The sequence below is a fragment of the Nipponia nippon genome, unplaced genomic scaffold, assembly GCF_047370975.1.
Source record: "Nipponia nippon isolate SJK-2023a ecotype South Korea unplaced genomic scaffold, ASM4737097v1 scaffold_8, whole genome shotgun sequence".
In the NCBI taxonomy this organism is placed as follows: Eukaryota; Metazoa; Chordata; class Aves; order Pelecaniformes; family Threskiornithidae; genus Nipponia; species Nipponia nippon.
The window spans coordinates 41,670,787-41,696,835 of NW_028262402.1; the positions used below are offsets into that span (position 1 = coordinate 41,670,787).

A 26,049-nucleotide genomic window follows, 5' to 3' on the forward strand; every position below is an offset into this window, starting at 1 on the left:
AAAACAGAAACAGTTTTCTCCTTATGCTTTTCTTCTGTGGTTTTTTTTTTGTGTGTGTGCGCGCCGGAAAAAGAGCAGAGTGAAAGAAGCAGCACTTATTTTTGCATAAGGACTATATTTACATACCTGAAGTTAACTGAATTAATCCTGTAAGTATATTATCTCTGCCTACTCGTCCCTGAAATCATGAATGTGGTAGTCCGATTTATGGGGTTTTATCTGTGAAAATTTACTTCGGCAGGTATGTTGAACTCTTAAACTACAGAATTTTTTTTTAGATGGATTTCCTTGAGGAGGAGGGAAAAATGACGCCTTCACAATGGGTTTATGAAATAATTGTTTTTCCTCTGCACTTTGCAGTGGTGAACAACGCTTTTAGAGAGCAGAAGCTTCTCTGCTGATGTCAGTGCTTAATCAGCTCGGATGCTGTAGGTTGTAGAACACTGCAAGGTGTGTATTTTGGGATGCTGTTCTTTAAAATGTGGGAATTTAAGGACAGTATCAGACCTGTAGGTATTTTCTCCATTTATAGAGTATGCCTTCTACTCTTGGTAGCTGTGCCTATTTAACCATTCAAGGTTATATAATTTTTGACTTAAATAATTTATTTCATATTTCATGTTTCTGTGATTTCTAAGTACTAAATGTTAAGTATAATACAGTGTGCTTTTACAAATATTAGTAATTTAAGGTCTCCAACATTAGCTATAAGTTCACTGTGTAATAAATTCCAGTAAATTGGTTTGAAGTTTAGGAGTGTCTTACTAGGATCACACTGTCCTAATTGTCTGTTTGGATCTGAGCCAATATTTGTGTGACGCAGTGTTAGTCCCATAAACATCTGGCCTTATCTGGTGTCCTACTTGCTGCATGATTTATTTCTTGTTTTTTCCATAGCAAGATAATTGGAGTTTTTATTTGTTTTGTGTAAAACTGTCGGTAAGCTGTCATTATTTATGTATGCTAGCTCTTGCAGGAGGATCTTTTTCAACCTATTTTCTTGTCAGCACATCTTATTTAGACCTACTTTCTAAGGGAAACATTGAACAGATTAAATTTTTTTTTTGTGAACCTCTGTTTATTTACATACTGTATATTAAGTTTTGGCAGTATTGCTCTCTGGCATATTCAGGTGCTCATTTTGCTACACAATATTGTGTGTATTGACCTCAGCTGGATTATTTGATATAAACTATTAGTCTGATAAGGGGTATTCAAACATGGTATAGTCTCAGTTTACTTGCAAAGATCTCATGTTAAAACATACATCTGAAAATACTGTTGAACTACTGAGTTCTATTAATAAATCTGATAACAACCTTTTATAGTGCTGTGTATTTCCATTAGTGTCCAGCAGAACAGTATAAAGCAGATTTTTCTCCTACCTACAAACCGACACTGACGCTGCTTTGTTTTTTCTTTCCCCTCTGTCAGACTGTGGTCACTTCTCAATTCCAGTGATCTGTTTGTTTTGCTGATTGTTTTTTAGGATTACATATATTTTGCAGTGCTGTGTCAAATTCATGCTGGAGTAGCTTGATATGCTTGAACAGGATTATTTCACAATCATTTTGGTGATCAGATAAAAACTGTACGTGCATATTCAGGTGGGTAAATAGTAACCCAGGTAGTTGCCATGTGTCTTGCTCCCACAATATGGCTGATTCATTATGGAAAATTTGCTTCTTGCTTACTGTGCATGTGCAGTGCAATTCAGCGTTGAACTTAAAGAACTTGGTGTCAGATAAAGCTGCTGATGTTTCTTTTTCCCCTCAGGCTGTAAAAACACCTGCCTTGCAATAAATTGATTATTGGCTTCCTGGATCTGATCAATGGTCAGTCCAATACTGAAATATTTGTGAATGCTCATTTTCCTTTCTTAAAAAAAAAAAAAAAAAAAAAAAGTGGCTAGAAATGTAGCCTGTCCCTCCGTGTTTTTCAGACGGGCAGACTGTGATGTTGGCAATGGTGGGGGCTGGTCAGCCAGTATGATGAGTTCAGTCTTGGCACTATTTCCTGTGGCACCTGAGACTCAAGCAGATCAACTTTGCCTTGGTTTTCTTCCTTGGTGCTTATTCCGTTGCTTTGTTGCATCTGTAGCGTAGTAATAATATGTGAGGATACAGCAATCTGTGTTTTCTCGTGGTGTTCAGATACTGCATTGATAATAAATACATAGATAAGTAAATTCCATGTTTTCAATAAGGAAGACCATCAGGAAAGTTCCTTTATCTCATCACCCCTCCCTGCCCCCTCAGTCATGGACATAAAGTAAATGTTTGGAAGCAAAACCTTTTGATCACTTTCTCGTGTTCCATTACCAGATTCTCATGAAGCAGCACTGTAGGCGCTGGGCTGCTTTCTAACCAGAACAAAGACAGTCCTGTGCATGCCCCCAAAGTTCGAGATCACAAGTAAGACTCACATGCAGAATGTAAAGCAAAGAAGCATTATCAGTCTCCTGACAGGTGGTGGCCTGACATTTGAAGTTTAAGGCCAGATGAGACTTTTAAGAAGGAATTTTTGTTTGTATATAAAATTTTTGGTATGTTTGAGGGTTTTTTAATGCATTTAATTCATAAGACAGTATTACAAATATTTCTATTGCTGTGAGCAGTAGTAATTCCTAAAATAAAACAGTTGTCTCCTGTGGCTAAATATGTATCTGCGAAGTTTAGAAAAGCTAAAATTAGAACTTGCTTTTCTAAAAAGGAAGAGAGGGCCAACAGCCCTCTTAAAATGCCAGCAGCTCCCGCTCACCCCCCAGCTTCTGATCTGTGAGGAACAGAGCTTTATCTGCCTTCCGTCTGCCTCTGTGTTAGATTACATGTGTCTGGTAAGGTATAGTGATTGATCAATTAAAATGCTCTCTCAGTGAAATTCCAGTAGTCTATGAAAAGCTGTCAGTTTCAACTTTTTTGACAACGCTGAGGTAGAGATAAAAACTGTAAAGTCATTCTCAGCTCCTTTTCATGCATATAATTTAAATAATGGTTAATTTTCAACAGGGGCGACTGCCTCTTTTTCCTCACTCAGTTACCTCTTCCCTCTTACTGTCTCTGTTTTTCTGAGAGCTCCAGCTCCTTTTCTATAGCTGTTCCTTTTCAAAAATAGTTTTCGATGCTTTCTCTTTATTATGTATGCAAGTGTATAATATCAGCTAGCTACTGTTTCTTCTTTTCACTCTGCATCAGCATTTCTGCCACAGCTGTAAGACGAGGGAGAAGACAAAAGAATTTCATTTAAAAAAAAAAAAAAAAGCAAACCCAACAATAAACAAAACCCTCCAAAACAACCAAACAAAAAAGCCAATACTGTTAAAGAAAAGGAAGATGCCCGAGTGGTGAGATTGCTTGATCGTGCAAAGGATAGTATGGGCAGATCCCTTCGTATTGCAACAGCAATCCAGGGATTCACTGATACAGCTTTACAAATAACTGGCTAAATGCTACTATCTCATAGCCAGGTAGCATTGGGGAGGAAGGTGCAACCTCACTGAACTGAATTGCCTCATAGCATGGTGTTTCCAACCTCTGCTGTTGCCAGTTCTGTGGGTGGATAGGCGTCTCCAAGCTCAAGTGAAAGCTGGTAGCCAGGAAGGGCTTGGGTAAGAACAATACGGCTTGCCGCTGACTGCTGTAGAATGTGGTTTTAAATACAGTGCGCAAGAAAGTCCCGAGGGACAAAGAAGTGAAAATAAGTGTGTTACCCTAACAATTTTGCCAAAATACCAGGCTGTGTAAGCTAATATCATTTAAACTAAATGACCATTGTTGGGGGGGGGGGGTATCCTGTGTTTTCAGGTGGGGTTTTTTGGTTCATTTTCTTTTTAAAAAACTGCCTGTTGTTGAACAGATCATAATATAGTAAGCTTTTAGAGTAACTTCTGCCTGTTTGCAAATTTGGCTGCCACAGCACTGGATAGTTTTGCTGCCAGTTGGGTTTCCTTAAATGAAAGTTTAGCATGCAGACTACAACATGCGTCGGTGAAGTTCTGAAACAGCGAAGATGCTACGTCTTCAAAGGAATAAAGTCTGTCTTGCATCAGCATGACATTTTTTTCAATGCTTCCCATAAGCTGGTAACAATTCCATGGAATATGTAAACTACGCAGTTTTACTTACCTAAAATTCATGCTTCTCATAAAAAGGGATGTGTGTTAGCATCTGCTGTACTGATCAGATAGCTGTAGTTTGTAGACTTCCTATATTAAGGATAATAGCCTAGGATAGGAAGTGATTTATGTAAGTTGGAAATAATTGCAAACTTCTAGCCTTATGGCTTAAGATTTTTCTGTTGTGATTGTAAGTGGCATTGAAGTCTGGGTTTTGGAAGAAATGGTAAAGAAGTTTGCAAAAAGTTTTCTGTTTATGACAGAAAAAACTGTTGATCACATGGTGTTATATCTTTCCCTGATTATTTTTTAAACTAACATATTGGGTTAAGAATCCTTTTTGTTCATAAACTGGAAGTGATTGGCAATTTAAAAATACTGTTATCCCTTTAATGTAAAGGATTTAACATGCTTTAATTTGTTAACTGCAAGAAACACCTAAATGTGGGAAAGGTTACTCAATTTGATTCCACCTTTCTGAATTGTTCTCCAGATGGGAGGAATGCGTAGCATGCATACAGATAGAAGAAGAAAATCCACCCTCATGGAGGCTTGCCTGGTGCACCTTGGCTTTTTCAGAGCCTGAGTCTTGTACCTAGCCCGCAAGATACTGAAATACATGTGCCAGCACTAGCATAGTGTGGGGGTGAGAGGGGTGTGCAGTTTCTTACTCAGGGTAGTAGTCCTTAGGGAGAATGATACATGTTCTGCTTTCAGAGGGTTCCGTAGATTCAAACGATGCAGAAATTGTTCCTGAACATGGTGCATCTCTGCTTATATTTATTTTAAAACAAACCAAAACCAAACCACACAGAAGTCCCACACCTGTGTGTTCTAGTAGTCCCTTGTAATAACAAGAAAATCCAACATAACTAGAAAGCTACTCTCTTTGCTTTTATGAATTTTTCCTAATACTCACTGTATGTAAGTCTGTGGATTGTACTACCAAGGACCATGTAAGCCTTCAGCCAGTCTTCACTGAACTATCCTGCACATAAAATGTAGACCTAACAGAATATCTCGGTAGGATTTGGCAATGAGCTTATTTTATGCTAGCCTTCGCTTCATGTCATGGAACTATTGGTGGGTATTTGTAATGAGGAGTGGTGCCACCTGCTGCTCTGTGGTAGGTAGGTAGCACTCCTACAAAGCATCTCACTGTTTTTTGGATGAGATTTATATTTGTGTTGCAACTTGGTGTCTGTGCAAAGTGGTAGCGAATAACATTGTCCCTTAGGAAATGATCGAGGCTAGATTTTGGCACACCACTAGCCAGAAGAGTGAAGTAATACTGTTGGCTCATATATGAGCAACGGATGAGAGGGATAACATGAAAAAGATTTTTCTTTTCAAATGGCTAACTTAATGGTGAGGAGTACTGTGCTTTCAAAACATGAAGAAAATTATTTGAAGAGGTATTTCCAGGAAGCAGAACTAATAGCTGAGTTTTCTGTATTCTTGTTCAGATACGATGGATACACATGGATGTATCTTACTGTTAATGTGAAAGCAATTCCAACTGGAAATTCCAAATCTTTGCAGTTGCTAGCTGTGCATATAAAAAGAAGGCCAAATGCAATCCTAGATTTTTCAAGGACGTAAACATTCAAAAATGTTCATAAGGAGATGAGCAATCCTGGAAACATTTCACAGAGATAGGAGACCACCATCTCTTTGGAGGAACGTGGAATAGGTACTAAGAATCAAAGTTCAGTGATGTTTCCTTAAACAGGCAAGGTAGGGATGTTTCTTGTCTGTTAACCATGGACAGAGACACTAGTTTGCTTTTTCTGCTTAAAGCTTACTGGAAGAATCTGACATCATACAGAGGCAAGGTGTTGAATCGCAAGACGAATTGGCATACATTGGTGAAGGATAAAATAATTGAAGAAAATAAGAATTCTGGGGTTTGTGTTGTTATCTTATAAGTCTAGGCAGAAAGAGAGTGTCTCTATCGTAGTAAAGGGCGACTGTGTTTTCCCTTCACTGAGACTGAAGAGAGAGGAGTAGTAGTAGACTACTACAGGACTTCCTATGCTTGAACAGAAAATGACTGGCAGGGATCAAGAGCTAAGAACCTGTTCATTACCGTTTTCCTCATTCTTAAAGCATGGCTGTTGAATATTGCAGAATTAAGAATGGAAGTATCCTTGTTCTAGCAACACACTGCTAATCTGAGGCATAGTTCAAAATTTAAAACACAGCAAAAAGAAGGATGCCAGGGACAGAAAGTGTTTGTGCTGCAGTAACACAAAGTGTCTGGGTCATTTGAGTCTAACAGGCGATTGGTGATGTGGTGGTGGCAGTTCTTAAATGTTTTGGATCTTTGCTAAATAGTAAGACCAGCTCAGAGGACATCAAGTACATTTTGGCGTACATGTGGCATAAAGCCGTGCAAGACATGGGCATGAAGTGATGATTTAATGATATCTCTGTGAGCTGTAAACCGTGGCCTTTGATACTGTAGTTTGAGTACAGCTTTTGATCTTGGCTGGGTGAAAGTCTTCCAGGGAGGCAGTGGGTTCCAGCCCCCACAGGACTCTGTTGCAGGCTTGAGTTTATTTTATACTAAGCGTGCATGGCTGTACATATCAGCACAGAGCTCAGTGCCACATCTGTGGAAGAAGCACAGTGTGCCTGCACAGTAGTCCCCTCAATAAGTGAGGGAGGGGAAGAGGGATCCCGGTAGCTAAAAAGCATCAGAATCACCACGGTTCTTGGACATTACAAAGGATCAATACACTTGAAGTGGAGCAGCATTCAAAAATACTGAGCCTCCAAGAAAATGGAGCTATTAAGTAGATTCTGGTGAGGATCAGCTGCTCTTTACTGTTAAGAAGTCATGTCCTGGCTATTTAAGACACATGACAAGATAGTTACTCTTTTTGACATGGTAGAACATAAACAATTAAATATTGAGTTTTCCAGTTAAAGATATGCATTACCACAAAGGGAAAGATCTACTTCAGAAAGTATAGAGACATTCTGAATAGCGACAGCGAGTATCAGATTTTGACGTTGTATTAGGACTATTTGACTTACGATCTTCCTGCAGAGGGCAAGAACCTTCTGAGAACAAGACATTTTAATGCTGTTTTGCCATCATTAACTTGGCAATAAATGCTCTAGCAGATGCCTGCATCTGTTACTCAAGAAGAGTGGTGCAGATGGTAGTTTCTTTCTGCCCTACCTGTTGATACTGGTTGACACCCAGAATGATTTTCATTTGAGTTTAAGCAAACAAATGCCTCTAAAAATTTTCTTCTGATGAAGCTTCTGTAAGTGTTAAGGTTTGCTAAAGTACTTATTTCCTGGGAAGTGTTCTCTTAGATGTAATGCATCTTGGTTTTTTGATCCGTATCATCAAAATAGCATCCTCTCTGTATACCCCCCAGTTTTTAGAAGACCTTATTTTCATTCCTTTTGTTTGTGTCAGATGTGCATCTTAATGTGGGTATCTTAAAACTAAATTGTTATTGCTAGTTTCACAATTTTGTTTGTTTTTTTTTTTTTTTCCCTTGAGAAGTTTTGCTTTGCTCCCACTAATAACTTCAAATATTTTCAGTAACTGTAGCCCAGTGAGACTTTTGTTAGCGAGAACAGTAGCTGTACAAAACCAAGTCACTGGCAATTAAATGTTGTTTATCAGATGAGGCTGATTATTTTGGCTGTGTTGAAAAAGAGCCAACAAACGGTTTCAGAAATTCAAAACCTAAATTCTGCCATCTCTATTCATACAAAGTACTGCTTGCACATTTAAGACCAGCTAATGTTAATGAAGTGATGTGGAACTCAGTCCTAAATATATGATTTAAAATCTGGCAAATATAGTTAGATTAAAGCTAAACTTTCCTGCAATTATCCTATTTCTAGCTCCTGAATCCCCTTTCAAGAGAAGAATTGGTAGATCATTGCACCAGGGGCAATTGTATTAAAAGCTGACTAAGTCTCCTGCTTATACAAAGATACAAAGATAGCAGCATGTGCCAAGTTGATATTTTACCTTGGCTATATAACTGACTTTCAGGAATGCTCTTACACTGAGCCCTGGTGTGGACAGATAGGTGTTATTGCCTAACTCATTACATGTGTAAATAACTTTCTTCCACATAATAGAGCAATGACTTTTCATTTGTTTTAGGCTAGTAGTTATGCTCCCTTTTTAATTAATCTACAGGGAAATAAAGGGAAGTGGCTTAATGAGCTGTAAACTGTTTTGATATCTTAAATTACTTACGCTCTTGCTTTGTGTACGTCCTGAGGAGTGTCATCCTAATAGTGAATATTCCAGTACATCTCGGGGCTTTCAAGTCAGTATTCTTACTCTTTGTTTCTATTGCAGCTCCAAGTAGTTGATTGGAAGAACCTACTTAAAGCTGCTAATTAACTTCCTTATGAACAGTGTGTCCCCATTGTATTGGAACAGTTTCACGAGTAGCTCAGCACCAAGCCCAAGATACATAAGCTATTGCTGGGGTTCAAAACGTTTGTTCTTTTTTCATAGAAGAAGTTTGAAATAGTAGTGAAAAGATAACTGTAAAAAATGCTATGTGTTGGGAAAAGGTATCCTTAAAGTACCTAGGCAGTAACAGAGTGGTGTTTTATTCTCCTTGTAATGTGACATTGTTATCTTTGTATAACACCTGATATAGCGCACTTTTCTCTTCCTTTTTTGATTTAGAAGTGATGACCCATGTTCATTGGATGTAAAATCCATAGTAATTTCACTGAAGTAGTGTTAATTTAGTCTACTCCAGATAAATTAAAGCATATGCTCATCTGAGGTGATAAAATGTGTTAAGTTTCTGTCAATTCTAGGAAATGGTATGTGGAGGTAGGGAAAAAAAAGAGTTTGCCAAAATAAGACTGAGTCAGAAGGAGAAGAACATGAATCAAAGAGAGTGTGAGTCAGCATTGCTTACTTAACTAACTGTTCATCAGTCTGCTAACTTGCTGTAGAAATTGGTTTGTGATGTTTTGGGAGGAGAGGAGGAAATATGTTTTTTCTGAGCCTCTTCATAGAAATATTCCTTGTCTGCCAGCAAAGATAGCCAAGTTGCTTCTGAGTCAGTATGCTCCTTTCTTCTGACTGTTCTGGTATCAATTTATGAATCTGAGTTGGAGTGATTCCTTCTGGTTATGTTCTGCTGCTGTAGGAAAACAGTAGATACGTGAAGAGTAATTAAACAGTAGTGAGAATCTTTGGTAGAGGATACGATTCATTTATCAGAAACAAGAGTCCGAGAAAATTGGCTTCCCAAGTTTTATGTCTGAAGTGGCATAATAATTTCATAAGTTTGCTTGATGTAAGGAACAGTAAATGTGTTGACATAAGGACTACTGTTTGCATTGTCTGCAGGCTTTGGTCACACATAAAGGCAGCAGTGTGGGAACTGGTCTGTAACACAGGGAAAGAACATGACAGCAACGTGCTGGAGAGATAATGGTGCTTACCCGTTTAATAGGAAAAGACAGTTTTGACAGGGTGCCAGGGCTCTGTTTTAAGAAGCCTTGTTTATGGAATAATTTTACAAATATTGATACATACCCTGTTGATGCTAGAGTTGGTGGTATGATGGCGTGGTAGGATGGTATTTGGGAGCTTGATGGCTAATGGTCCTCTCTGGTAGCAGCTAAAAAGCCAGCACGTCCATGGCTGTGCTATACAAAATAAAGATTAGATTCTCCTTCCAAAGGAAGTTCCAGCAGTTGCTGATTGCAGGTTAGGAAGTGTGCATATTTACAGCATACAAATACAGAAAATGTTTCTTTTCACTAAAATGAGGACTACTGAAGCACTGGAAATAGGACATTGCCTTTACATCTTGATCGTTGCATGCAGAAAAATGGTGCAGTGGTGGGCTATTGTAATACTTTAACCTACTTATTTGCTGTTGCTTTTCATGTGAAGTGGTAGGAAGCTTTCTTACTCTTTCTAGGCTGAACTCAAATATTTTACAACTAAGTGAATAAAGTAGTGATTAGTTGTTAAGTTACCTGCTGTAATGAATGATCCACCTTCCCTCAAGTTCTTCTGTGAACTCTGTGATTGTACATCTCTCACTTGTGGTTCTCTTACTTCAGATGACCATTCATAGTTCCTCCATACTCTGTGTAGCAGGTCATCACCTTGTGTTGGGTTTTTCTGTTCCAATAGTTCAGAGTTCTTGGCCCATCTCAAAGTTAGCAAATGTGCTGTGAGGGGAGGGGACCAGAAGGTCCATCTGTCCTCTGCAATTTTGACAATATTTCCCCCCACCCCGCACACACTTAATATAGCCACTGGGATTTGTGTTGGAAGACACCTGGAACAGGGCACTGCTTCGGTGCTAGTCACAAAATAGTTGTGGTGTGCAAGTACGAGGGAGTAAAAACTCATTCTTGCCATCTAGTAGATCTCAACTTTGATTACTGGATTTTTTTTTTAAGACAATCACTGCAAATTTGTTATTTGAAAACCTCCCCCCCTTTTTTTTTTACCCTTGAGAAATTATTTGAAAGCAACTAGCCATTTCTCTTAGCAGGAAAGGCAGAGCAAATGAAATGTGTAATCTAACCAGGCATGGACTGAGTGAAATGTAGCTTCCTAAAAAGCAAATGTGAAATGAGGATATAGAAGCATTGGAACATACAGTGGTGGTGATGGCATGTTATTGAGGGACTAACTCGGGTCCTTGCTTGTGTACCAGAAAAAAAACCCAGCCTCTAAATCTAGCTAAAAATTATTTCTTTGAAAATGATACGTTAGCAGATGGTATTCATGGAATCAGCTAATAAAATTAAGTGTTTTACAAAACTTTCAGTCATTATGAGTCTTTTTTTATTTCTTAGCACTGTTCTTTCAAGGGCATACTATTTAAGACATTTGAGGAGGACATGTAAGCGAGTACATTTCTCTACTGCTTGTATAAATATTTTAATTTGGACAGATTTGTTTACATGTTCAGAGTCTGAATGCACTAAAATACAATTGCTTTCTTCATATTTGTTTCGATAAACATTTTATTTCTGCTTTACTGAGTAGGAAGTATAGGATCTTAAGCATACTTATTTCTAATGTTTGTTGTTAATGGGAAGCCTTTAACAAGTTGAGCAGATTTACTGTGAAGTGCTAAACCCGTTCTTTTGCCAAATAGATGGGATGCTTCATAACCTAGAGTCTGTGGTTCTCTTGATCCAGGCTTTGGAAAGAACTTTACTTTGGGAGTATGAAGAGGTGTTACAGGCTGAGGCTTTGGCAGGTACCCGAACTAAATGCTCAGCCAGGTTATTTTTTTCTCTGGATTTAGAAGCTAGAATGTGCAAAATATAAAATGAGTTTGCGGTTGGCCTTAGTAGGTTTGGGTTTTTTTCCTAAACTACAGAAAGTGTGAATTTGCAATGTGAAGAGAGAGGGAGATTCTGTGTGGCTCCTACGTGGCTTTCTTGGTCTGTAGATTCATTTTTCAGGAAGGAATGGTAGAAGGTGTCTCTGTGTTAGAATTGTAAGGCAGTTTGCATTTTGGCCTGTAAATCCATGCAGGACATGAAGTAGTGATATGCATTTACAGTTTATGTCTGATGTTCTAATTTTTCAAAGATTGTTCAAGTCAGATCTGAGAAGTACAAAGTCCCCTGTTAATTTCAGTGCAAGTAGCATCATAAAGATAAAAAGCTGTGTCCACTGAAACATGAAGAAGAAAGTTCTTAAACCCTACGTGACCTACAGCAAATTGCTGCTTTCTGATAAAAATTCATATGCTTGATATACTGCTTTCCTTTTCCCCTCATCAAGGAGGAGCCAAATAGAAAGAATTAGTTGGGGTGTTTGAGAGACAGAGGAGAAAGTAAAAAATTGTACACTAAATTACACTAAATTGTAACGTTAAAGTAGTCTCAAAGTTAAGGTTTGTAATAAACCCAGTATGTTTATAGTTAAATACACAATGTAAAGCTTTCTGAGTAAAAATAAAAGACCATAATATATTCCTATAATTAATGGAACTGTCTTATAGAAAATGAATGCCTATATAACAGGTTAAGTAAGATTAGGCAGTGTAGTCTGAATTATAAATTGTACCTTTATGTTCTATATTTTCCAGTGCAGTCTAGGGTATGAAGAGTGGTATATAAGCAACAATATGCTGACTCTTGTTTGTCTCCCTGCAGGAGGAGAAAAGATACTGCCATTGCTTTTTCTGAAGGATTTTTATTTGTTATTGGGGCTTGTGTGTTTATACATAGACCTAAGTAAACTTGCTGTACATCAGCTTCCCTGAAATACTTTTAAGAAAATTGGGAGGCAATTTAGATACCTATCTTAAGGGAGTTTAAGTGAGAGAACGTGAACTGCTAGTGACAACGGGACAGTATGGCGCTGATGACGTAGGCCAGCAATGAAGAGAACACAAACGTAGTAGATTTTCTCTCTAGTAGCCACAGAGTACTAATCACTACAGGCTAATAAAGACTTTGGTACCTGTACCTATACCCTATACAGTCGGGCAAACATGGGACGTGTTGCAGTGCTTGTTCCCCAGGACCTCACCTAGGACTAGAAGTTGGGATGAAACCTGGGGTGTGATGGGCTGGAGTGTGATGCGTGGAACTCTCCACGCATAGGAAAAGAGGCGGCTGCTTTGCGTGTAAGACCTTTTTCTGGTTGACTGGATTGCCATGATGCCCCTTCTCTGCTGGTGCGACAGTGGTACTTTTGTTGGACAGCTGGAGCTCAGGGCTGTAGGTTGCATTGAGAATATGACTTTTCCTGCAGCATGTGTGGAGCCGAAGGACGTGGAAGCTTAACAAGTGGCTAAACAGTTGAAGCAGAGCTGCAAATGCTTCAGCTTTTAAGAACTGTAGGTTTTTGCTACATAAAATTACATAAATATTAACATTGTATACATAATAATTAAGTTGAATCCCAGTATGGGAGAAAATAAAGGTATTTAAATTGTATTTAAAATTGTTGTTAACAGTCTGATGGTAAAACTGCTGGATTTTGGCTGTTGGGCAATTCACTACTTCATTACAAAGGGCAGGATTTGCCTCTCAGTATGTTCAATAATAAATATCTAATAGTTGCCAAGTACTGAATTAGAGATTTTGTTTTTCTACAGAAGGTGAATTTTTCGAGTGCTGCCACTAAAAAATGACAGAAAATAAAGCTGAAAAAGAGTTCTGGGATGTCGTCTAGCTGTATCCCATTTTTCTGCCCCAGAACGGATACAAAAAACAGAGCCAATGTTTTTAAAGCTTTTGGGTGATGAACAGAGGAGGAGGGTAGGGGAAGTTGATGATTCTGAGTTAAACAAACAAAGAAAAACCAAACACCCCCCCCCCCCCCAAAACAAGAACAAAAAAAATCAAACAAAAAAAATCTGTCCAGTAATATTTTCATGTCCCCTTTTGTCTTGGTTTGTTTTTTGTGTGTGTGTGTGCGCATGTTGCTGTCAGGTTTAGAGCAGCCACACTCTGTCGTTTCTCTTCTTAAATTCCTCCTTCAGGGTTCTTCTCTTCTGGTCAGCACTTAAATATTCATCTCATTGACATGATCTGTTGCTTACCACTGCTTAACCTTACTTGGATAGAGCCCATTATAGAGCCTAAACCTGTTGTTTTTAAGCTGTAGACAGATTATCTTTTCCAGATCCAGTTGTGCACATTGAAGGCTGTGTAGCTTCTAGCTATTTGTCACTACCATGAATGTCCTGTTTGTCACCAGTTCTCCCTATGGAGCAATTTGTGAGTGCTCCCGAGTCTTTCAGACAAAGCTGGCCGAGGTACCGGTTTTGTTAGATGGCTTCCTCTTATGCAAGTGATTTTACTTGAAGTGAATTAGGAAGAACAAAAGCTTTTGGCATAGCTTCAGGCTTCTGACAGGACTATTTTTGGCATCGCTGTTTGCAGAGTGAAGGTCTGTTTACTACTTTCTCGGATGAAAATAGTATTTGGTAATATCTCTTGAGATTTAGGTCTGAATACAGTCTGAAACTGTACTGGTACTGATATGGAGAATTGAGAGCTTGGGCACAGTGATAAGTTTTGAGTATTTGTGTTATATAAGTAGCAGTAAAAATTACTGTGTTGCATATTGACTAGTAAAAAAAGGACAACAGAGCCATAAACATCACTTAAATAAGCAAAGAGGGCACACCCATTTAGCATGGATAAAGTGTTAAGCATATGACTTGTTTTTGTAAAGCTAGATTTTATAAATGAGTGATAAAATGGCTATAAAAGACCTTCTGAGTTATATAAGGAAAAAAAATCTTTGTGTTTATATTTACAGTTTGACTAAACTAAATCTTTTTTTAGGGCATCCAAGATGGATCTCAAATGTGCTCTGGAAGAATGTTCAATGGCACTGAACTTATTTCTAAACAACAAGTTCTCTGAAGCCCTGGAACTACTTCGTCCATGGTGAGGTCCTGTTATTTGCTGAAGTTACTGTAAACAGATAGTGTTACGTATGCTATCTGGTAGCTGAAGATTAATTTCAGGCCTCTGAAGGTAGTAGTTTTCATTTATTCCCTTTTGTCCTAAGGCATTTCTCAGTATCTTTGGGTTTTAGCAGTGCACTTGTTTCTTCTTAAGACTATCGCAAAACCTGTTAATGAAGCACTGAATTGTTCTGTTAGAGTTTATCATTCAAGCTGTCTTTCCTTGTGCAGAGGAGAAAAGCAGGGGAGCAAGACCTTATCCAATGTATCTTTGATCAGAGAATTTTTACAATGGAACTGCTTTTGACAAGACAATAAAGCTGGAACAAAACTCCAGAATACTCTTTTTGTGGCTTTTTATATTACATTTGAGTCACAGTAGTGTTCACCCTTAAAGCCCACCATCTGCTGACTAATTCTGCCTGTTCCCCTGTTGCCTTTACTCCACTGAGAAGAAAAGCATGGCAGTGCAGTTGCAGGGAACTAAAGAATACTGAAAGGTCCGTAGGATAAACCTAGCTTACCTGTGACTGCATGGGGAGGCAATCTGGGTGGCTGCTCTTTAGGACTGGGAACTGAATCCCATTCACTGTTCTTCTCCTTTCTGTCTTTCAAAGATGCGTATGATGCTGAGGGATGTGTCAGTGAGAGGGATCTGTGGCTTGTGTTTAGTAGAGTGAGGTAAAGGTCTCACTCCGCAGTTTGGTGATAGCAGGACTGGATTCAGAATGATGGGTTGGTGGTGTTAGGTCAGTAGTATGGATGGGTGGAAGAACACCATTAAATGAAACCTTGGGAGGATGACCCAGCTATCAAGTGTTTGCTTTTAGTGGTTTGGAGAGCTCAAGTATAGAGGAGGTAGGCAGGGATAACACCTTTTCAAATTAGCTATACTTACACCCAGGCTCTCTTCCCTGAGCATTGCAGTGTTATCTGTAATAGAGCAATGCTTTGAGAAGGCGCACCTGCACTTGTGTATGCTAAAAGTATTTTTGGGCAAAATACTAAGTTCTACATGCAAGAATTGCGCATGCGTGTATTACTAAATAGACACCCACACCCAGATGTTTTTTGTGTGTTTCATATATATATATATTTCATTTTGCATTGTAAAACAAAAAAAACCTCCTTTCTTACAATAGTGTTTTTATGTACAGTGAAGTATTTGTTTTAGTTGATGTTTGCTATAAAGAAAAAAATATAAAAACCATGGCGTTTACAATGCTTTGAGTCCATGGCAGCTAATAGACTTTGAGCTTATTATATAGCATATTCAGCTAATCTGCAAAGGAGGACCTGGCTTAGCAAGGAAACAAAAAGCCACCTTCAAAAAAGAAAAAGCCCAATTGTTTTACGGAAAAATAGGTTTTTAATGAAAGTTAAACTTAAGTCCTTGAAAAATATAAAAATTTTAGGGAAAGTGTTGATATAGTTAAAAAATAAACACTTAGCCCAAGGGTCTATCTTCCTTTACTCTGCTGAAGTTTCCTGTCTTTGAAACTACATTTGGTGGGTGTCTCCTTGATTTAGGGGGGAAGGAAAAAAGTTGAGGAAACTGGAGAGTATCCAACAGAGGGCTATCAGCATTGCTGGAAGACTAGAACATATGGCTCATTAAGATTGAGAGAGCCGAGTTTGTTTTAGTTTGGCAAAAAAGGAGACTTGGGCATTAATCTAATAGCGGTCTGGAGCTATTGAGAACAAGTTGCAAAGACAGAGACATCCTTCTTCATAGTGGCAGATGGTAAAACAAGAGGCAGTCACCACAAGTTGAGGCTTAGGAGGTTCAAATCGGACATTAGGGAAAAGTACATTGATAGTACAGTACAAGAGAGGCTGCCAGAGGAGTATGCAGTCTTCATTTTTCTGAACCTCTTGAAACTTGGTTTGACAAAGCCTGAGTTCACCTGCCATAACATTGGCAATAGTGCTGCTGAAGCTAGTACATTTGAGTATATGACCTCCTGTAGCCACTTTCCAGCAACAATGGTTTTTTTTGAATGAAGTAGTAATGTTAGAAGGATGTCCTTATATTAAATGAAAGCAGATGAACATGTATTTATGTCAAGGCTTAATTAGCTAAATTAAATAGATACACCAGCAGACTATAAATGGGATATAATTAAGTGCAAATGTTTGTATAACCCAGTTTGGATATTTTCTGGAACTTGCTGTGACAGTATGCTGCGGAGGCAGAAATAGCACCCAGTGGAAGATGATACTTGCTAGGTTATGCTTTCATGTCCACTACTTTCCTGCTTTATTCTTCTGTCTTTTCACAAATTAATGCAAATATCTCAGCATTTAATTTTGTATTGAAATTTAAAGTTTTGCTCAAATGCACAAGATTTATATGTTTGCCCTAGGTCTAAAGATAGTATGTACCACGCCCTTGGGTACAGCACTATTTTAGTTATGCAAGCTGCTATGACCTTTGAACAGCAGGATATACAAATGGCAGTTTCTACAATGAAGGAAGCTTTGCAAACCTGCCAAAGGTAAGCCCAAGCAATGAACATTTATGAGGTACTCAATCCACTAAGTGTTCTTCGTAAGGTATCCCAGCTGTCTGTACATTTTCAAAGCAGGCTGTTGTCAGTATGATAGTGACCTAAACTTGGAAGGGTGGAGTAAGTCTTACTATCCAATTATTATTCGTAAGAATAAGTTTCCTAGTAATGCGGAAACAACAGACTTGTTGGGTCTGGCCATGTATAACCTCTAAAGTTAGCGAAATGGTTGATGGGCTATGTAGACTTACATGTAAGCTGACATTACATGACTGAACTGCCTGAGCTATTTGAACTGTGACTTTTTTTTTTCATGGGGATCAACACTTTAAAAGCTCCATATTTTGAATTTTCCTTTTCATCATGAAAATATTCTTCTTTTAAAAGTTGTTTTCAAAGGTAGACCCAATAGTCTACTAGTATTAAGCTTGTACTGAGGTTTCTTCTAAAACCAAAGAAATTTTATTGTCGTTTCAAATGTAAGTGTTTAGCTTACCTTAAAATTAAAGGGCTATTATTCCCATCAAGAATTATCTGAACGTTTTGCTTCTGGTCTTGCTTGGAAGAACAATGAAATAGAGTAGAAAATAGAAGTTATGAGTGACCCTTATTTTTTAATAAAAGAAAACTTGGAAAATGGGTTGTCAAAGCAAAAGTGCTTAACAAGCCTCTGATAAAAACAGAAATAAGTGCTTTATTCTACTGTACTGGTGGTTCCTCATATTGGTTAGGCCATAATTTATCATGAATGGTCTCCAAAGAAATTACCTCCAAATGTTGTCAGTTTAGACATTTAACATCACCTCCTTAACAATAACAAACAAAAGAAAAGGAAACGGGTCAAAATTATCAGATACTACCTGAAGAAAATAAAAGGTCAGCAGTTTATACCTCTTTTTCAGGTGTGCTATAGATGCACAGTTTCATCAGAACTGTGTTGTTTAGTATGTGTGAAAATTAGGTGCCTCTTTCTACTGCAGATAATTTCAATAAGGGCCTCCATGGACAGTGGGATTGAGTGCACCCTAAGCAAGTTTGCTGATGATGCCAAGCTGTGTGGCACAGTCTGTTGTGGTTTAACCCCAGCTGGCAACTAAGCACCACACAGCTGTGCACTCGCTCACTCCCTCCTGGTAGGATGGGGGAGAGAATTGAAAGAGTAAAAGTGAGAAAACTCATGAGTTGAGATAAAGACAGTTTAATAGGTAAAGTAAAAGCTGCGTGTGCGAGCAAAGCAAGGAATTCATTCCCTACTCCCCATGGGCAGGCAGGTGTTCAGCCATCCTCAGGAAAGCAGGGCTCCATCACGCATAAGGGTTACTTGGGACGACAAACGCCATCACTCTGAACATGTGTCGTCCCCCCCCCCTCTTCCTTCTTCTTCCCCCAGCTTATATACTGAGCACGATGTCATATGGTATGGAATAGCCCTTTGGGCAGTCTGGGTCAGCTGTCCCAGCTGTGCTCCCTCCCAGCTTCTTGTGCACCTGGCAGAACACAAGAAGCTGAAAAGTCCTTGACTAGTGTATACTCTACTCAGCGAGAACCAAAACATCAGTGTGTTATCAACGTTATTCTCATCCTAAATCCAAAACACAGCACTATACCAGCTACTAGGAAGAAAATTAACTCTATCCCAGCCGAAATGAGGATGGGTTGACACACTAGAAGGTAGGGATGCCATCCAGAGGGACCTTGACAGGCTGGAGAGGTGGGCCTGTGTGAACCTCGTGAAGTTCAACAAGGCCAAGTGCAAGCTCCTGCACCTGGGTCAGTGCAATCCCAAGCAAACTACGGGCTGGGTGGAGAATGGATTGAGAGCAGCCCTGAGAAGAAGGACTTGGGGGGTTTTGGTTGATGAGAACCTGAGCATGACGCGGCCATGTGCGTCTGCAGCCCAGAAAGCCAACTGTATCCTCGGCTGCATCAAAAGAAGCATGACCAGCAGGTCAAGGGAGGTGGTTCTCCCCCTCTACTCCACTCTCGTGAGACCCCACCTCTACTCCACTCTCGTGAGACCCCACTCTCGTGAGACCCCACTGCATCTAGCTCTAGGTCCCCCCAGCATAAGAAGGACATGGATCTGTTGGAGTAAGTCCAGAGGAGGGCCACAAAGATGATCAGAGGGGTGGAACACCTCTCCTATGTGGGCAGGCCGAGAGTTGGGATTGTTCAGCCTGGAGAAGAGAAGGCTGCAGGGAGACCTTATTGCAGCCTTCCAGTACCCAAAGGGGGCCTACAAGAAAGCTGGAGAGGGACTTTTTACAAGGGAGCATAGTGATAGGACAAGGGGCAATGGCTTTTAAACTGAAAGAGGGTAGATTTATATTAGATAGAAGGAAGAAATTTTTCACTATGAGGGTGGTGAGACACTGGAACAGGTTGCCCAGCGAAGTTGTGGATGCCCCCTCCCTCAGAATGTTCAAGGCCAGGTTGGATGGCGCTTTGAGCAACCTGACCTAGTGGAAGGTGTCTCTGCCTATGGCAGGGATGTTAGAACTAGATGATCTTAAGGTTCCTTCCAGCCCAAACCATTCTATGATTCTATGATCTCTGCAGGATACAAGCTTTTATGCATAAGTGCTCTGGTCTAGTTTGTCACAAAACTCATAAAAATCCAAGATAAAGGCAATCAAACACTCAAAGGTGAAGAATTTTCAGAACTGCATGTGCCTTAATTGACCGGGTTTTTTTTATGCATTATGTTAACCTGTAGTGTTGCAATCGCATTATCAGGATCCTGCACTTTTCATTGTGCAGAATAGTGTAAACAAACAATAAGTTAATGCTCGGAATTTATAATTAATGACTTCCTGGCTTACAAAGTACATTCTTTTTCTGAATGTATAATTGTTTCTTTAGCTTCTTCGTAAAGCTGAGTTGTTTGTAAATAGTAACAAATTCATTTTTGCAATGCTGTCCTAAAATAAACTAGCAATTTATAACATGGACAGTTGACATCTGTTGGAAGTAAAATATGTGACTTTTGGCATCGTATCTGGCATAAAATGCCATAAAATACTGAAATATTTGTTTTCATTTATGTTGAAAACAGAGCTTCTCTTGATTTTTCATTCTAATTCTTAGTTCAAGTTTAAGAAATGGAAAAAAGTAATTCATAAAACTTTGAAGTCCAGTTCAAGTGACTTGGCCAGCATCAGAGAAGCCTCTGCAGCTGGTGGGTAGAAGTGGAGTGGAAGCTATTGTACACTTAAAGTAGATTAAATGCATGCTTGGAACATCAGTCAAGGTTGGATAGGCTTCTGAGCCTAGATGCATACCAGTGGTCATGATTAGACTACCCAAAGAATTGCAGCTATTGGCAAGTCATCACTTTACTAAGAATGTCTATAAATTGTGGTTGGAAATGGTTAAGAATTTTAAATAATTAAGTCCAAGTTTGTGTTGAAATGTTGCTGATGCTGTGTGGGTTGCTTTTCTTCCATGTACAACTGATTTAGATTCAGGAAAAGAAGCACAGTGATGGAATCCTTGTCCCATCTAGTTTCTAAACAGTCAATGGATCAGTTGAGTGAAGGTAAGTGGTTTATAATACAATCAAAATAACAAAGTGAAAAAAACTCAAAACACCCTACTAATGTGTACAAATATGCTTTAACTCTAACTAGACTAGTGTCTTCCAGTAAAACAAACAAACAAATGGGTGGTTTGGTGGTGATGGTGGGGTGGTTTTATGTTGGGGTGTTTTTGTTTTTGTTTTTTTTTTTAATTTGAATGCAAAGCTTCTCAAAATGGGGGATGCAGCCTAATTTTTTTTGGCTCTGAGCATGCATGAATTAAGAAAGGAATGCCTTTCACAACACATTATAGGACTGAAGAGATTTTTTTTTTTTTTTTTTTAAGAATCATTGATGCTGTGGAATACATCCTTATCATTAGTTACATTGGAATCTGAGTATGTTAACAAGTTTTGTGCTTGTCTGTTTTGCCTTAAGGTGTTTTGGGAAATGATATCAGCACATTGTTCATGGCTCTGAATGCTGATGTCCTATTTCTGATTCGGGCAGAATCAAGTATGCATTTTTTTCTAACCTGACAAAAAAGAATCCTCTTTAATGTTGGACACATCAAACTCACCACATGTGCACTGTACATACAGCATCCTTGTGCATGTGGCTGGTCTTGCAGCATGGGCGCAGAATAACTCGTGTCGTGTGTTAAGTCAAATGTAGTTTAGTGCTGCATGAGGACAGAAAATCTGCTTGGGGCTTTCAGTTTATTGAGCGTGACTTGGTGAAAACCTGTTCATAATGTCTTACTGGACTTAGGAAGATCCTGAGCCGCAGTGAGTGTTACCGTTTATCTGTAAAGGTTTTTTTCTAAGACGTGGAAGGAGGGTTGGAAGACCTAGTTGCTGTAGGCTGATATTTAAACTTAGGATGAATGGAAAGTACAGCAGGTCATCCACCAGAATGACAAGTAGCTTTTGCCGTAGGCTGAAGTCAGCTCTGGCAAGGTAAAAGTTTTTGTCTGAGGAGAAGTGAAATAGAAGAATTTTATTGGGATTTGTGTGTTACAGCTATTACTCAGCAGTTATCAAAACAGCAACAGCAGAATCTTTCTTTTTTTTTAAATGTCAGCATTTTATTTGTTGAATTGACCCCAAGAAGAGAATATTGACAATAAATTTGCTGACAGTAAATAACTTTTCTTTCTTATATAGAGGAAATGCATGCTGAAATCTGCTATGCTGAATGCTTACTACAGAAAGCAGCTCTCACCTTCGTACAGGTAAAGTAAATTGTTTAGTTTGTATCTCTGTGTAGCAGTTTAATGGAAAGATGCTAGTACTTGTAAAACAACATTCCCACAATAGATCTGGTATTTAAAAACCAAACATTTTCCTAGCGAATGAATGATATTTCATGTCACTGATTGAAAGTACAGTAAATGCTGTGCTACCCAGCAAAATCCTCTGCTTATATGAATAACCAAAGATGTTACTGATACCCAGGAACCAAAAACCGAAGGGACATTGAAGTCTTAGACATATGGTATGTTTAAATGACTCGCGTCACACCTGAGTGTCCAGCACTTGTTAAAGAAGATGCTCAAGTATGAGGAAATGTCTTGTTTGAAAATGCAGGTCTTTTTTCGCACAAAAAGGATAGAATGTTTCCCAGCTAACACAACTTCAACTGATGCACGCTTGTCTCTAATTCAGTATCACTCTCCATGTACTTTTGATGTGGTGTCAGGAACAATATAGTAATGAATGATTATAAAATGAGCATGCTTTAGTGTTGCTGAGGTAATAATTCAGTTCACAGAAAGATCTGCTCTTTAATACTGTCTGGTGCTTCTTGTTTAGCTTGTGGTTCAGGGACTTCATGCTACAGTGTTTTCAAATTCGATTTGAAATTTGATTCCTGAAAACAGGAGTTGTTAGTCATACTTTTTTTACGTATGTGAATGTTTTATGAATGTATTTTAGGCGATCCCCTCAGATGTAAATTATGAGGAAGAAGTGAGGCACAAAGATACTAAGATTGGATGGACCTAAAAAGTTAATTTGGCAAAGCTTTTATATAGAACACTTAGTACTTTGTCCAGAAGCATCAGGAAATATTATTAATGGGATGCCAGTCTTTCCTATAAGTGACTTTCTCCTTTACTAACCAAATGGAAGCAACCCTCTTTTTTGTCTTGTGTGTGGGGTTTTTTTAAGCATGACGAAGATTTTTAAACAGTTGTTGAAGGAGGTGAATTCAGGACTGTATAAAATGAAAAAAAACCATAAGCGTGTACTTTCTCTAAAGCAGCACCTTGCTGTCCATCATCCCAGAGATCCATTGCTGTTGCCTGTAATACCCTGCTTGCTGATTGCTGTCACGCCCCGTATTTTTCATCCTTGACTGACCTTGATTCATCTGAGGGTGATGATGATAATGAAAATGTAACCATTCAGAAAGAGGTAGCAAGAATGCTTGCACTAAAACACTTGCGTTTGGGTGTTCAGTCTTGCAGACAAGCAATTGAGGTCTTGTGAAGCGGTGACCCTTTTATGGAAGCCAGAATTTCCTTCGATGATTCTGAGGCTTTTTTGTGCCTTTTCATTTTCCACATCATATATGCTGTCCCCGAGTATTTAAATGTGCATTTCTGAAATGCTTGCACACGTTCCCCTTCTGTCTGAATTCTAAGAGAAAAAATTCTGTCCTATTGAACTGTTAACCATCTTGCTTTTCAGGCATTTATTTTTGATGGCTAGTACATTGTGGTGTTGCTTTCGTTTTTCTTGAGGTTAATAAGCAAATATGTTGGGTAGTACGTGTGGTTACTGTTGATCAGCAATGGGAATGTATCTGTTCAGGGGATTCTTTGGTTTGCCCTCTGCTCCCTTGTGTGTGTCAGAATCGGTATTTCAAAACTTTCTAAAAAGTTTCTACAGCACCATCTGGTGGAGAGGTTTCGTGTTCCATTTATATGCATTGGAAATTCTGTTAAAAGTAACACTTCGACTTCTTTTTCACCCCCGTCTTAAGTTTTAAAACATGTAACACGCACCAGAGAAATGTTTCCCTGACAGCTTAAAGCAAGTGTTAACTTCAGTCTTAAAGATGAGTTTAATAATGGAAAAACATTTTTGATATTTTCAATGACTGTTAAGTTATAAATAAATTTAAATGTAGATGGAAGATTTTTATGTATGTGTTATATGTAATAGATGAATACACATTGTTTTTTTACAATTAATTCTTTTTCTTCCAGGATGAAAATATGATCAACTTTATCAAAGGTGGCCTCAAAATTAGGACAAGTTACCAAATATACAAGTAAGCCATTAGAAAACACTTGGATTCATACCAACATTCAGTTGATATAAGCAGGTGCAGTTGAATTAATGCCTCCAAAATAAAAAGAAATATTTTTATAGCAATCGTAATGATTATACTTCATATAATTTCTAAGACATATTTCCCCTTCCCTTCTTTTTTTTCCTGCCTCAAAAGAGAATGTCATAACGTGCTACAGATGACTCAGGGGAACAAAAGCAAAAATGAAACTTATTACCAGTTTGAAGGAGGAGTAAAACTTGGAATCGGAGCATTCAACTTGGTATGACTTTTTCAGACTACAGAAAGGCCATTGGGATAATTCTGTAGGATTCTTTCTTTGCAGATACAGTACTGTAACCCTTGTTTAAAAATTACACGTTTGTAAAATGGAGATACAGGCTTTGAAGGTTTTATGCAATATGAAAACAGCAGTGGCTTTTTGCCTGCATGCCTTCTAGGATCTTTCTACTAATTTATTCTGAATTGTGTTTAATTCTCCTGGACTAATTTATATATGTATTTCTTAAGAGGAAAAGCAGCTACATCACAGAATCATAGAATCATTAAGGTTGGAAAAGACCCTTAAGATCATCGAGTCCAACCATTAACCTATCACTGCCAAGTCCACCACTAAACCATGTCCTCAAGCACCACATCTACAAGTCTTTTAAATACCTCCAGGGATGGAGACTCAACCACTTCCCTGGGCAGCCTGTTCCAATGCCTGACTACCCTTTTGGTGAAGAAGTTTTTCCTAATATTCAACCTAAACCTCCCCTGGTGCAGCTTGAGGCTGTTTCCTCTTGTCCTATCACTTGTTACTAGGGAGAAGAGACCAACCCCCACCGGGCTACAACCTCCTTTCAGGTAGTTGTAGAGAGCAGTAAGGTCTCCCCTCAGCCTCTTCTTCTCCAGGCTAAACAACCCCAGCTTCCTCAGCCGCTCCTCATAAGACTTGTTCTCTGGACCCTTCACCAGCTTTGCCCTTCTTTGGACACGCTCCAGCACCTCAATGTCCTTCTTGTAGTGAGGGGCCCAAAACTGAACACAGTACTCGAGGTGCGGCCTCACCAGTGCCGAGTACGGGGGCACTATCACCTCCCTGGTCCTGCTGGCCACACTATTCTTGATACAGGCCAGGATGCCATTGGCCCTCCTGGCCACCTGGGCACACTGCTGGCTCATGTTCAGGCAGCTGTCAACCGACACCCCCAGGTCCTTTTCAGCCAGGCAGCTCTCCAGCCACTCCTCCCCCAGCCTGTAGTGTTGCATGGGGTTGTTGTGACCCAAGTGCAGGACCCAACACTGAGCCTTGTTGAATCTCACACGGTTGGCCCCGGCCTAATGATCCAGCCTGTCCAGGTCCCTCTGCAGGGCCTTCCTACCCTCCAGCAGATCGACACTTCCGCCCAACTTGGTGTCATCTGCAGACTTACTGAGGGTGCACTCGATCCCCTCATCCAGATCATCGATACAGATATTGAACAGGACCGGCCCCAGTACTGAGCCCTGAGGAACACCACTCGTGACCGGCTGCCAACTGGATTTGACTCCATTCACCACCACTCTCTGGGCTCGGCCGTCCAGCCCGTTTTTAACCCAGCGCAGAGTGCACTTATCCAAGCCGTGAGCAGCCAGCTTCTCCAGGAGAATGCTGTGGGAGACTGTGTCAAAGGCCTTACTAAAGTCCAAGTAGACAACATCCACAGCCTTCCCCTCATCCACTAAGCGAGTCACCTTGTCATAGAAGGAGACCAGGTTAGTGAAACAGGACCTCCCTTTCATAAACCCATGCTGGCTGAGCCTGATTCCTCGGTTGTCCCGCACTTGCTGCATAATGGCACTCAAGATGATCTGCTCCATGACCTTCCCCGGCACCCAGGTCAGGCTGACAGGCCTGTAGTTCCCTGGATCCTCCTTCCGATCCTTCTTGTAGAGGGGTGTCACATTTGCTAGCTTCCAGTCATCTGGGACCTCCCCGGTTGACCAGGACTGCTGATAAATAATGGAGAGTGGCTTGGCCAGCTCCTCTGCCAGCTCCCTCAGTATCCTCGGGTGGATCCCGTCTGGCCCCATGGACTTGTGAGCATTCAGGTGGAGGAGCAGGTCGGTGACTGCCACCTCGTTGGCAACTGGGGCTTCATTCTGCTTCCTATCTCCATCTCCCAGCTCAGGGGCCTGAAAACCCCGAGGATGACCAGTCT

The 26,049-nt window shown here is 39.6% G+C and overlaps 1 protein-coding gene across 1 annotated transcript in view; it reads left to right on the forward strand.

Moving 5' to 3' along the window:
- Positions 1-26,049, forward strand: part of TTC39B (tetratricopeptide repeat domain 39B) — a 76,905-nt gene that overhangs the window by 31,858 nt on the left and 18,998 nt on the right. Inside the window, exons 3-8 of the mRNA XM_087742310.1 lie at positions 14,411-14,515; positions 16,902-17,033; positions 20,507-20,583; positions 21,730-21,797; positions 23,778-23,842; positions 24,020-24,125. Of these exons, the coding sequence (XP_087598436.1) occupies positions 14,411-14,515; positions 16,902-17,033; positions 20,507-20,583; positions 21,730-21,797; positions 23,778-23,842; positions 24,020-24,125 (553 nt within the window). The remainder of the gene's footprint in view (positions 1-14,410; positions 14,516-16,901; positions 17,034-20,506; positions 20,584-21,729; positions 21,798-23,777; positions 23,843-24,019; positions 24,126-26,049) is intronic.